At 41.0% G+C, this 13,210-nt stretch overlaps 1 protein-coding gene across 2 annotated transcripts in view; it reads right to left on the bottom strand.

Annotated features, from left to right (window-relative positions):
- The window catches only part of Grm1 (glutamate metabotropic receptor 1), a 369,265-nt gene that overhangs the window by 248,241 nt on the left and 107,814 nt on the right, over window positions 1–13,210 (bottom strand). For both annotated transcript variants that reach the window (XM_032894983.1, XM_032894982.1), the window contains exon 3: window positions 3,529–3,778. In XM_032894983.1, coding sequence (XP_032750874.1) covers window positions 3,529–3,778 — 250 coding nt within the window. The remainder of the gene's footprint in view (window positions 1–3,528; window positions 3,779–13,210) is intronic.

Genomic DNA, 13,210 nt, shown 5'->3' with positions numbered 1-13,210 from the left:
AGACATAGCTCTCAGTCAGCCCCATTGAAACCAACATTCCACAGGGCATGGCCATTAAGCTATGGACCTGGGTGTATATGATGGTATGAATGTGAATGGCTCCCATAGGTTAATATATATGAATGCTTGATTCCCAGGTAGTAGCACTGTTTGGAAAATGATTAGAAGATGTGGCCTTTTGAAGGAGGTGAGGTCTTTTGAAAGAGGTATGGACTTTTGAAGAAGACACATCAGTGGGAGTGGACTTTGAGGTTTTGAAAATCTACACCATTCTTCCTCTTCCTCTCCCTCTCCCTCTCCCTCTCCCTCTCCCTCCCCCTCCCCATCTCTCTTTCCAGTGCTTGTATATCAGGTGTAAGCTCTCAGCTAGTGTTCCAACACCATGTCTACCTGTCATGCCATACTCCCTAGCATGACGATTGTGACCCCTACTCCACTCTCTAGAACTGACACCCTCAGTTAAGTGCTTTCTTTTATAAGCTGCCTCAGTGATGGTGTCTCTTTAAAGACATAGAACAGTACCTAAAACAATGTATTTAATTTAGAGATTTTTTTTTCAGTTCATCATTAGCTTACCAAGACTTGAGTCTTAGTACAGACATGTGCTTAAAGACTTGATCACAATGGTAACTGGAGAATTTTACATGGGTGTTGCTATGAAAGAAAGTAGGGTGAATTTTTACAGGGTTGCTCATGGGATGTAAAGACTGGCATCACCTGACATAAAATCTTCAGATTGTCCTTCCCTCTACATTAAGAACATCTGGCTAAGAGTTGGGAGTCAATTAGGTAAGCTTTATGCTAAGCCAAGGGACAGGTGACAGCAGAAGTCATAAAATCCTGGAAATGACTGATGGTATGATGCAAATACTCCTGATACGATGTAAAGTGTGAAGGGAAACAAGAACCATGGACAGGAAGCATATAGATCTTCATTCATGAAATTCTACATATATATAAAATGAACTATCTCCTGCTACGATCTACACTCAGACTTATTTGTCTTTCCTTATATGAAAAGAGGCTTGTTGACACCTATATACAATGCAAACCTGGCAGTAGCCAGAATTATTCCATGACAGAGGGAGGTAAGTGAACCCTATAAAGAATGGCTCCTGAGAAAAGGGTGTGCCTTTCAGCATTGTTATGGCAACTAGAAGTCACTGATACCATCTGGACACATCTGCTGGAACGAAGCTGAGCTCGTTCACTCGGGGTCTACAGGCAACACCCAGGGAAGAACTTATCCAATGAAAAACTGGATAATTGAGTCACGTAGTCAATGCTCCATTCCCTATAGACTCACGGCTGGATCTTACAGGAGCATTATTGTCTTCAAAACCTTCTAAGAGACAGAAATAAAAGCCAACACCAGCTTGATAGACCCTCATGGAAGGCAGCCCAGAAAGGAAGAGATACTGTCTTTCACTTTGGCAGAGTGTGGTACAGTTTTGGCATGTCAAGGAATGAATGTCTCAGTAGCAGTAGTCGCCCGTACACAGAACAGTGTTCTCAGGAATGTGGGTGCTTGATTCCACAATGGTTCCTAACTCCTTAGTACCAGGAGAACCCAGTGGGGTGTGGGCATACAGACAAGAAGAGAAATGAAAAAGGTACAAGGACAAGTGCTGGCCTCTTCATAAGTGCATATGAGACTTTCAGAAATGCTTATATAAACTCAGCTCCCTTATTAGCAGACAAGCCAAGCCAGGAAGGTTTAAGGTGTCATTACATCGGCTTTCTGAGCTTTTAACTAATGGTGACAGGATGGATTTACACTGCCGTTGTGGCACTATTTCAGACCACCATGCTTCATAACCAGATAGTCTACATACCCCAAGGCTCACACCTGCCATTCTTATTCAAGATTTCTTAAACTAGAATAGATCACCTAAAAAAAATATTAAAGAGTGCCCTTGCTTTTAAAATGATAGACAACAGACTTTTAAAAGTAAATTCTCTATATTTTTAAAAACAGCAGACATTTCATAGAAGAATAGAGTGACTATCTGAGCACCATCTGCCCTGGTATGTATATTAAGAACACCATTTTGAGTAACACTTCAACAATGATGTTTACACCGTTTCCCTCCTAAAAGAAACAGTAATCTTCTTCAAATGCATCTCCTTTAAGGACCTGATTGTCCGTGAATGTTTTCAATGGTTTCCTATACCTGCATCACACAGAAGAAGCCAAGGTGACCCTGAATGCATGTGTGTTAATTTTACCCAAACACAGCAATTCCCAGATCCTAAATCACAGCGTGACCTGGCCACCATGCCTCACATTCCTAGAGAATGTCTCACTGTCTCTTCATTTGTTGGTTTGTATTTCTATCTTACCTGCTTCTTAAAACCCACTCTAGTGTCCCAGGCTACTGAATTCATTTGGTGGTGAGGGTGATCTTTATAATGGTTACCACAGTCATGGGACGGCAAAACAGAGTCTCCTGGGGCCATGACAATGCTGCTGCTGCTGCTGCTGCTGCTGCTGCTGCTGCTGCTGCTGCTGCTGCTGCTGCTGCTGCTGCTGCTGCTGCTGCTGCTGCTGCTGCTGTTCCCCAGGCCCCAAAAGAAGGGGTCAGCAGTTGAGGTCATTCTATAGGAGCCACATGATTATATTCCATCAAGTATGGGAGAAAGAGGGGGCACCAATATCTGGAGCAGTGGTGGAGTGCTGAGGACAGGTGCAACTTCCTGAGGTAGAATCAATAGGGAAAATAGCAGGTCCTTGGTGCAATATTAAGAAGATAACTAAGTAAGCATGGAATCTGTTAGGTCAAAAACTCTATGGAAAAAATAATAAAGGATCTTGGGAACATTTACCCATAGAAGTCCATATCTTCCAGGAAGAGAAAAGAGGGGTTGAACCTATCACAAGACATCTGTAAGAATCACACTGGAACACCATAAAATACCTCTCTGCCTCCACAGACATATGCATGAGCTTGCACACACACACACACACACACACACACACACACACACACACACACACACACAGGTGAGCAAATACATGGTATGACAAGAGATTGTATCACCATAAGTTCTGTGTGTCCATTTAGACAACTCTTTAAATTCAGATGTTAACAGATGATCTGTTCCTGTGGCTGCCCTCCACTCACCAATACCAGGGCTCTGGTATATCATTTATTCGGGAGTCGGAGAAAGTCAAAGCAAAGGACAATTTGCCAAGATGAGGAGACATCCTGGCAAACAACTTCGTGTCACTTTCTAAAATAGTCTAATCAGCTTGTTATCAGCTGTGCTGCTTCGAGTGACTTTCTATTCAGTTCAGGACGGCAGCTCTGAATGGGTGAAGAGGCACTAGAGTTCAGCTCTGGAGCTGCATGTGCCTCACCTTGAGTTAAGAAGCTTAGTATAAAGAAACCATACTTGCCAACTACTTGTGGGTAGGAGGAGATGGAGGGAGGGAGGGAAGGAGGGAGGGAGGGAAGAAGGGAGAGAGAGAGAGAAGACAGAGAGAGGAGAGAGAGAGAGAGAGAGAGAGAGAGAGAGAGAATTTACCTTCCAATGAGTGAGAACTCGCCCACGACGCCCAGGCGGCGCATGGCACTCAGTAAGCCCCGCACTGTCATGCCCTCGCAGAAGCAGACCACAACCCTGGCCTTGGGAAGCCGCTCCCGGAGTTTACGCAGGAGCCGGTCAAAGCTCTTCTCGCCAGCATTGCTGTAGATTTTGTCCGAGTGTGCGATGCAGAGGCCTTCCTGGGCAGCCAGTTCTTTGAAAGCATCCATTCCACTCTCGCCGTAATTCCCTGTCCAGAAACAATCGACAGATGTTCAAGACCACAGTGTTAGCCATAGACCTACCGACTGGAATGAGGATTTGTTGGTCTGGGGAATCAGAGGAGGGTGGCATTGCCGAACAATGTATAACTGAAGCTAAGAGGAGCCCCGGGTGAAGTAGAGAGTATTCAGACGACAACATCCAGCTCTATGAAAGCCAACTGAAGTTACACGAGCTAGGCCTCCACAACTGAAGGCCTTTCGTGAAATAAAGGGTTGTTTCACTATGTTGTAGCCATGATTAATAATGTCCGCCCCATATTTTAACCACGTGGGAGAGCTGAGCTCCATTAGAATATGGAGGTCAGCTGGCTTCATCTGGATTCCAAGTCAAAACACAGACACTCAGATAAGAAACCCTGCAAAGTTTCCAAACCGGGCGTTCTACCGCCACCTTATCAGCTGAAGTTTCTCCTTTCAGATTTCAACAAGAACACAGAAGGAACGTTAATAATTAATCCAACTACTGACTGTGACCTCTATCTTTCTTCACTGACACTCATATCTTCTGTCAGTCTTCCTGATGCAAGTCTTAAGTATTAAAGACAAAGCCAACCCCTGTTCAAGGTCAACAGTTCGAATCACTCCTCATTTACTCTAAAGTGTCAATTAAAAGAAAAGTTTTCAGACTATGACCCACCTAAGTTACTAATTCATCCACTGGGCCAACAGGTTTGCTTCCTAATCTTCTATCCCCTCCTTTATTTCTGTATGTTTTAAATAAAGTATTTTTTACTTTTATTGGAATGTTAAAAGTGTGCATGCATTTAATGTTTAAGCTTCATGAATTTGAACATTCATAGACCCACCATCTCAAAATTGTCTCTCGCCCTTTGTTCTTAGAGTGACCAATCACATACCGTTGTCATAACCCACGGTCTTTAATCAGCAACTTGCCACATTCAGGGTCACCTTCCAGACTAAAGCCCTTTATATTCCTGGCTCTTGAAACACAGAACTCTCCAGCACTCTATTAGAAGTCCACTCCTTGGTTCGTTTGCTTTATTTTACATCTCCTCCTCTAAATGTTGCTATGCTCGGAGTCCATCATGGGGAACTCTGGTCATTCACACTCCCATCCCAGGTATTCCTTTCAGCCATGTGCCCTCAAGTACTATTTGAATGTGACTATTCAGTCCTATATCTGTATCTTCAGGCTGAAAAGTCCTTTGGAGTAAAACTCTAGATACTCGTCTGCCTACCTAATGTATGCATGTGTAGACTTCTAAGAAAGCACATCAGGATAACGCCTTTTCCTTCTATATTTTGCAAGCATTGTTTCTTTCAGTTACCTTCTATTCGAAGTTCCTGTCTCCCTACCCCAAGTTCCTGTGTTTTCCTCGCATACCTGATCCATTTCTATTGCCCAGAGCATTTTTAATCCAGTCTCTTGCTCTGCTTTAGTCTCTTCAAAACTGTGTCTTAGGTCATATTCCCTCAAAGAAAAGCCTGAGATAAAGATTCCTGTTCTCGGAATTGATAGAGAGAGGGGCAGAGAGGCAGAGAGGCAGAGAGGCAGAGAGGCAGAGAGGCAGAGAGAGAGGTAGAGGCTGATAGGAGTCAAATGTTAACTATGTGAGGAGATTTTCACAACTAACGATTACTTGCAGGCTGGTCCCACAGGAGATGTGGAGAACCTCACTCCACAGGTTCAGCCTCACCGCTGAGCAAGGGAATTCTTGTCAGTCTGTCACTGAATACCAGAGTATGGTTACTGAAGTGGAGAGGTCATAGCTGGTATTAACAGATGACACTCATTCATGTAACTGTTGAAGAAGAGAGATAGCAAAGCATCAGAGGGAAGGGACCTGGAAGGGCCACCAGGAGCATCCTCTTTGGCAAAGCCCTGTCAGCATCTCCCACTGCCTTGGTCTCATGATTAGACTCCTCCCATTCTTGTTCTCAGCAGTTCACTTCACACCTAGTGCCCTGTTGAGGTGTGAAGAACACGGCACTGCTCCCTTACAGAAAGCTCCAATTGCCTTTGAGCATGCTCGGAATGAAAATCAAACCTCACCTCCACTACCAGGCTACTGACACACCCATTATTTCAACATCTGAATAGACATTCTTCTGGCAGACAATCTCCTCAACCATATTTCAATATGCATGCCATGTTGTCTGAAAAGCTCCTTCTTGCTAGCAAAAATCACCCCCTCAGTAAACCTTGGTCATGCTCACCACTTTAATCCCAATACCTATATCTAATATTTCTATTTTTTTATTTTTTCAAGAGCAAAAGTTTCATGAGAATATCTCCATATGATTTGTTCTGTGACGTTTGTTTAGCACTTAGCATGGTTTTATATACTTAAATTCACCACTGTGAATTTCACTAAAGAGCATTTGTTATGACAGGCCAATTGAGAAATGCACTGGGATATAAACAAGTAATTTAAAATAAACAGTCAGTGGGTAGCAAGTTTACAAAATTCACTGGATCTTATAAACACCTAAAACAGTGCAATTAAAATAAGGCAAGTTTTTGGATCTATCAAAAGGTCAGGATTTCATTAATAATATTTAGTATTAATAATATTATTACTATTATCAAAGCATATATGCCTTCAGTCCAGGAGAATGTGATTAAAAATATTTTCAGGCTGGACAGTGGTGGTGCACAATTTTAATCCCAACAGAGATAGGTGGATCTCTGAGTTCAAGGCCAGCCTAGTTTATAGAGTGAGTTCCAGTACAAACAGGGCTACACAGAGAAACCCTGAAACCCTGTATCAAAAAACAAGCAGGCAAAAAACCAATATGTTTATACGTATATATTTATGTATATATTAGAAAAATTAACCATATTTTTAAACAAAAATAGGATGTTGGGTAAATACAGCAATTATTAGTCAGACAATTATGAAATTATTTATCCCAGAACAGGATAAATTGTGACTTGAATTTTAACAACTGTGGAAGTGTCACAAGCCCTGATTGCCCCGTATGTTTAAGAAAAAAAACTTTGCTGTGTCATTTTTCATAAGATTTTGTGATCGAATTATGCATTTGCCCTTTGATAACTGCGATATCCTACCTCACCCTAGTCCTGGGGAGTCCAAATGGAAGAATTTAACACATCACGAGATCATGACGTGTCCCTGGACTGTAGAAACAGGTCACAGCAAAGCAAGACACTCAGGTTGATTGTGAGAGAGAAAGCGGACAAATGCATTATTCATGTACAAGAGAGTGTATAGGAAGGAAGGAGGATGTCCTCTCTCTCTCTCTCTCTCTCTCTCTCTCTCTCTCTCTCTCTCTCTCTCTCTCTCTCTCTCTCTCTCTCTCTCACACACACTCACACAACACACACACACACACACACACACACAATACAGGTTTGGGAATCCACAGACACTGTGAATAGACTGTGCAAAAGTCACTATCAGTCTGTCAGGGGATGGCATCACAGGACAGACCTTGCTGCTGAGACGCCAACCCTTGGGCTTCAATCCCCAAGGTTATTTTAGTCCTTTCATCAAAACACACACAAGTCAGGTGACTAACAGTATTCTTTTGTATGAGAATAAGAAAAATCGTTGTGGTTTAAATCTAGGAATGGGTACACTTAACTCAAACCCCTCTCTCTTCAAATAGAGTGAGATACCAAGCAGAGAATACTGAAACTTCTCCACAGGTACGTAGCCTGCTTACGGAAGAACTGAATGTTGGTTGGGGTGGTGTGAATAAGATGGCTCTCAGAGGTCCCCATGTATTTGAATGTGTAGTCAACAGGGAGTGAAACTCTTTGATGGGATTAGGAGGATTTAGGGGTGCAGCCTTATTAGAACAAGAGTGTCATTGGGAGTGGGCTTTGAAGTTTCAAAAGCCCATGCCGGGCCCAAATCACACACCCCCAGCTTATAAATCAGAATATAGTTCTTAACTACTTCTTTCTCCATCATCACTTCTGCATGCTGCCATATTGCCTACCTAGTGAGTGTGATAGACTAAGCCTCTGAACTAAGCAAGTACCCAACGAAATGCTTTCTTTTATAAGAGTTGTCTTGGCCCTGGTGCTTTCACAGCAATAGGACAGTGACCATGACAGTTGTTAATGTGTCTTGATTCATAGGCTTCCTTTTATTGTTCTATCTATCATCTATCTATACAATTTGTGTGTGTGTTTTCATAACTGAATATAATTTCTGCGTTGGTTAATTCATTCTGTAGGGAGATTTTTCCTTTTTTTTTTTTTTAAATTTAGATAATCTTGTTTGGACCAGCATTTTATTTTGTTTTGCTGAGATGAGATCTCACTATGTGGCCCTGGTTGACATGGAACCACAATGTAACCAAGACTGGTTTAAAATTCACAGACATCCTCCTATCTCTGCCCCTCCCTGATTCCAAAATTAAAGGTGTACATCACATGATCTGCATGATTATGTATGGCTGTGTTTAAATTGGCTGTTTCTTTTACAAGGTCTAGAAGTCTCCAAACTCGCATACGAATTTACATAGACATGGCAGCAAATTTTTCTTCTACAAATCTTTGTAGTTTAAAAAATTGAACTCATAAAACATTATCTTTGGTCTCTCAAGAACCCAACCTTACCCATTAGCCTACTGAGGCCTGGATGCAAATGGGATGAAGAAGGCGAGGAACAATCACTTCCAGTTGAGCTTAAATTGTGTTACTTTCAATTACAAGCATCTGAAACAGTGCGAGAAGAACACGTTCAAGCATGCAGCGCAGATGCCAATGACTAAAGTCAGGAAGGTGCATAAACTAAGCACTACTTGTTCTGAGTCTTAAAATACAAGCGTGGTTTTTATATGAGGAAAACAGGTGAGCTACGTTCCTGAGCTGTGGCTGGGCCATGAACACTGCAAAACTAAAAGTAAAGTCACTCAGCCTGGGACTCTGTCCTCTCCCTCCCTTATACCACCATCCTGCCTTCCACTCTCTTCTTGTCTTTCTAGGTGTTGACAAATTTATTTAGATACTTCTCTAGATCCTGTCCTAGAGAATTATGTGAAAACATTTTATACTGAAACAGTTAAAAAGTAAAAAAAAAAAAAATATCTAAGTGATCTTGGATACTTGGGGTTAGTAAAAGACATGTATTTTACTACTAAATATTTTATTGAGTATCTAAGTTAAAAATGCCTGTGTTCTACCCTTCAAGGGTTGCCACAAATGATCATATACGGACTTATCCTTCCAGCTAATATGTATTTGCTGCTTCTAGTACATAGATACATTAATTTATCCACCAAAGCTAACCCATGTAAGCTACATGCCCCCTTTCACCAGTGCAGACTCAACTTCTTGTTCATAACTACCGTGTTATGTGAACACACAATTGGCTATGGAAGCACAGCTCAGGTACACAAAATACAGCACTAAGTTTCATATTCTGTATTAAAAAAGTAACGAAAACTGCCACAGTACTAGATTTGGGGATAAATAAGCAGGGATAATGAGAAAACCTCTTGGGAACAGTAGTGAGGAAGCTGGCCTTGTAAGAACATAGGCTCAGGGCTTCCATTCAAGGGAATGGAAGTGTATGTGAAGCCACAGGAGGTATTTCTAGAGCCAGTGAGGAGTCACCATAGAGCAGACAGTTCATGGGAGTTTACAGAACGACATCCTGTGACACTCTCTGGCGAGGCATCTGGCATAAGATTACAGCATAAGAATGTGCTATATGATGCTGCAACATGACAGATTTCATGACAGACTTTGTTCCTGTTGTAACGTTGTCTAAAACCTAGAGAGCAAGAGGCAAGGGGAAGAGTAGTCCATGAAATAGAGAATTTATGTGAGAACGTCCTAATGTCTATATCAGCTATGTGACAATAGAGTTACAGACTAAAACAAGACATGCTATAAACTATGCAGTCAGCTGATAACAACATTTAGGGGCGGGGCACAGAAGTCATTGAGAAATCACTGTTGTTGAAGAGCAAAAGAATTGAAAGTTGTATGATTGAGCAGTATTATCTATACAATAGCAACATTAGTAAAAATGATGACAACGAACATAAACATTGGAACTATTCAAAGAAGGAAAAACCAATGGCAAAACTAACTTTAGATTTACTAAAGTATGTATGAGTTTAAAGCAGGCAGTTGTGATAATATTGTGTGCCAATATTTTTAATGCTGCCCTTGTGTAGACAATATTTTTAATGCTGCCCTTGTGTAGACAAGATTATCCTCTTCTACAATTTTAACATACTTTTCTTGTTAGCCAAATGCAATTACTGTCGAAAGGCTTTCATTGGGGTCCGGGGAGATGACTCAGAGAACTAAATTTCTGATCCTTAGAACCTTTGTAAATGCTAGGTGAACAAGAAACCCACCCATAGTTTCAACCTCAGAAGGGGAGACAGGGAATTCTCCAAGAGAGTTGGGTAGTAAGGCAAGTTTAGGATTTGATTGAGAGACCTTAATGAATAAGGTAAGAGTGGTGGAGGTTGATTTCCACCATCAATCTCAGGCTTCTACATATGTGCACATACATGTGCATGCACACCCACAGGCAGAGAGAGAGAGAGAGAGAGAGAGATAGAGGGGGGGAGGGAGAGGGAGGGGAGGGAGGGAGAGGGAGAGGGAGAGAGAGAGAGAGAGAGAGAGAGAGAGAGAGAGAGAGAGAATTAATTGATTAAATGATGTGATTCGAACTTCTTAAACCTTGGTCAAACAATCATATTCGCAGTTGATTATTTGTATATCTATCAATTCTCTGAGAGGAATATGAAACTATCTCTTCTACACCTTGAAGAAGGAAGGCTTTAACTTTTGAAATAACACTAGTCTTTTGTCCTAGACAACCTTGTTTCATGCAACCTTGGGGCCACGTGAGGGTGCCTGCCTTTCTAGTCTAGTCTGTGCATATAGTTCCATATCAGTCTTCATCAATGGAAAGCTTGAGACATACTATGTGAATGTGATACTGCCTTATATTTAAATGAATTATAATAAAAAATTGATTTCACAGCATATTCTAGAAATCCACTCTTAGACATCCATCACCATCAGGAAATTCTTCTTCTTAACCTAAATTTCATATAATAAAAGTCCAAACTCATTTTGTCTTCATTCTCTATCAAGACAGGCAGGTAGAAGTTGGTTAGATGGAAATAGACAGGCCCTCTAAAAGTTACCATTCAGCCTTGTTTTCTCCCAGTTAAAAAAAAAAAAAAATGACTTCTGTTACATCAACCTTTCCCTGGACCTTGGCATTTGTTTGGTTCCCTAGCAAATATGACGGCTCCTTTGCTTCTATCCAACACCTGCTGAGTCTTCCTTACATCAGCATCCTGGGTCTGGTCATCACTGAATGAGTCATCCGGTGCCTAAGGACTTTCAGGTGGCAGCATGTAGAGAGACTGATACTCAAGGTCATTAAGGGCACTGCTGTGAACCAGGGCAGCCCCAGAGAACAGAGCTCTTACCAGCTATGTCTAAGCCCCTGTTTGGAAGGTACGAGGAGAGCATCACAGAGACTTGTCATAGGGTGGCTGCCTTCTCTATGGAATAGGACTGAGAACACATGACCCTTGACTTTGTGCTTCTCTGTGTCCTGGCTGTGCCTTGTAGCTGAGTAGGTAAAAAGGATGAGCCTGGAGCAAACCAACGTGTTTCAATCCTGTTTGCTGGGCTTTAGATAAACTTAAAGAATCTTTCTGTAGAAGTGCTGGGTGCCTCTTGAGTAAAATGAAGGTTATAGTATGCATTAACAGGTCTTCTTGAGTCTATTAAATAGTGTGTGGTAGCAAATGTAAATTTTATAGAACTTTTATAGGAAAGCATTTATAGGAAAATGCAGGAGAGGTTGGGGAGATGTGTCAGAATTACTAGCACACCATATCCTGTTCTTGCAAAGGACATGAGTTCTGTTTCCAGTACCCACTTCAGGCAGCTCTCTTGTAACTCCAGCATATGCTACTGACCTCGCCAGGTACCTGCACTCATGCAGATTTACCCACATACAGACGTATCTAAAAATGTCCTTTCATAAAAAGGAAAGGAAAATGCAAGTTTCACTCTGCACATCTCTCTACAGCTGTAGAATCTGAGAGTATGGGATAGCATTCACAATGACCCAAGAGTTTCAGAATCTTTGATGCCCACTATCCTATTTATAAAACCAAAGTTCATGGTTGTTTCTAACTTCAGAAAATGACTTTGCACTCATGGTCTCCTGTGACAAGTTGCCCCTTGATGTTTTCCCTACCACATTTTAATGTCCTTGTCTCTAGCACTTTGCCACATTTGACGTTTGCATTTCAGAAACGCATTTAAATTCTGTTTGTCATGGCAAGTCTGAGTCTATCGCTGAATCTTCAAGTGACTTTGAGAAGCCATCGGGCCTTACTGTGCATGTCAGAGTCTTACACAGAGGCGCCAATGTGTTGCCATTGAAACATTAGGTGACTGGGAAAATGAAGTGAAAAGATAGCAAGATGTAAGAAGGATAAAAGTACAAAAGAATCATTATTCTCATTATGGGAAGAATCGTGTTTCCATACAGAGGGAACGGGTATGGGCAGCTTTTTATCTTACCTGTCTGCTTTCCTGACATCTATGGCATCCATAAACAGTCAAAATTGGTAATTCCTCATCCAGCAGCAGTTTCTACAAACATGCTCTCAATGAATACCCCCCCACACACACACACACCAAGAATCTATAAAACTACTTAATAATCCTTAGCACTGAGAGTTCATGCCATGGTAAGTAAACTATTCCTACCCTTTAATCAAAGTTTCATACCAATGTCCTATATCATTGGAATTATATCTTCATATCCTTGGGTTTGAAAAATAGTCTCATTATCCATCAAGTTACTAAAATGGTTATCACAGCACACAGTTGAAAGTAATAATAAACAAAAATAAAAAAAGGCTGTTGACGATAGGAGGCTGGTTAATTAAGCATTGCTTGCATCAAAATAATATCTACAAATGTTATCTAGGGTAATGCAGAATTGTACACAAGTAAGAGGGAAAATATTTATCCCATATTGTTAAATGGTAAAAACAGAGAAAGTATTTTGTGCAATACAAAACTCACTAAAAATCTCACATACAGAATATCTGAAGAATGCATAAAGCATTGACTAAATTTCATTGGATAATAGTTATATTTTATCTCTGTTTTATAATTTATAATAATCACAGATTACATTGTTAAGAAAATGACTTTTATATTGCAATGTATAGAAGTGGAAACTAAAGACTGCGTCCAGCACAGCACAGCTATTACAGGGTATTATGAGAGATTCTGTAGAAGAGAACTTAACCATGTATTATGCCTGAAAAAAAAAAGAAAGTTATCTATAGGCTATATGGTACTTCTTTCTGTATCTACACACTCAGATTGAATTAGCAAATTTTTTGTTTGAAATCCTGGTTTGTTTTCTCTATTTTTGTAAAGATATCTGTCT

The sequence above is a fragment of the Rattus rattus genome, chromosome 2 (assembly GCF_011064425.1).
Source record: "Rattus rattus isolate New Zealand chromosome 2, Rrattus_CSIRO_v1, whole genome shotgun sequence".
NCBI classification, from domain to species: domain Eukaryota; kingdom Metazoa; phylum Chordata; class Mammalia; order Rodentia; family Muridae; genus Rattus; species Rattus rattus.
This window is presented reverse-complemented; position numbering and strand designations above follow the sequence as displayed.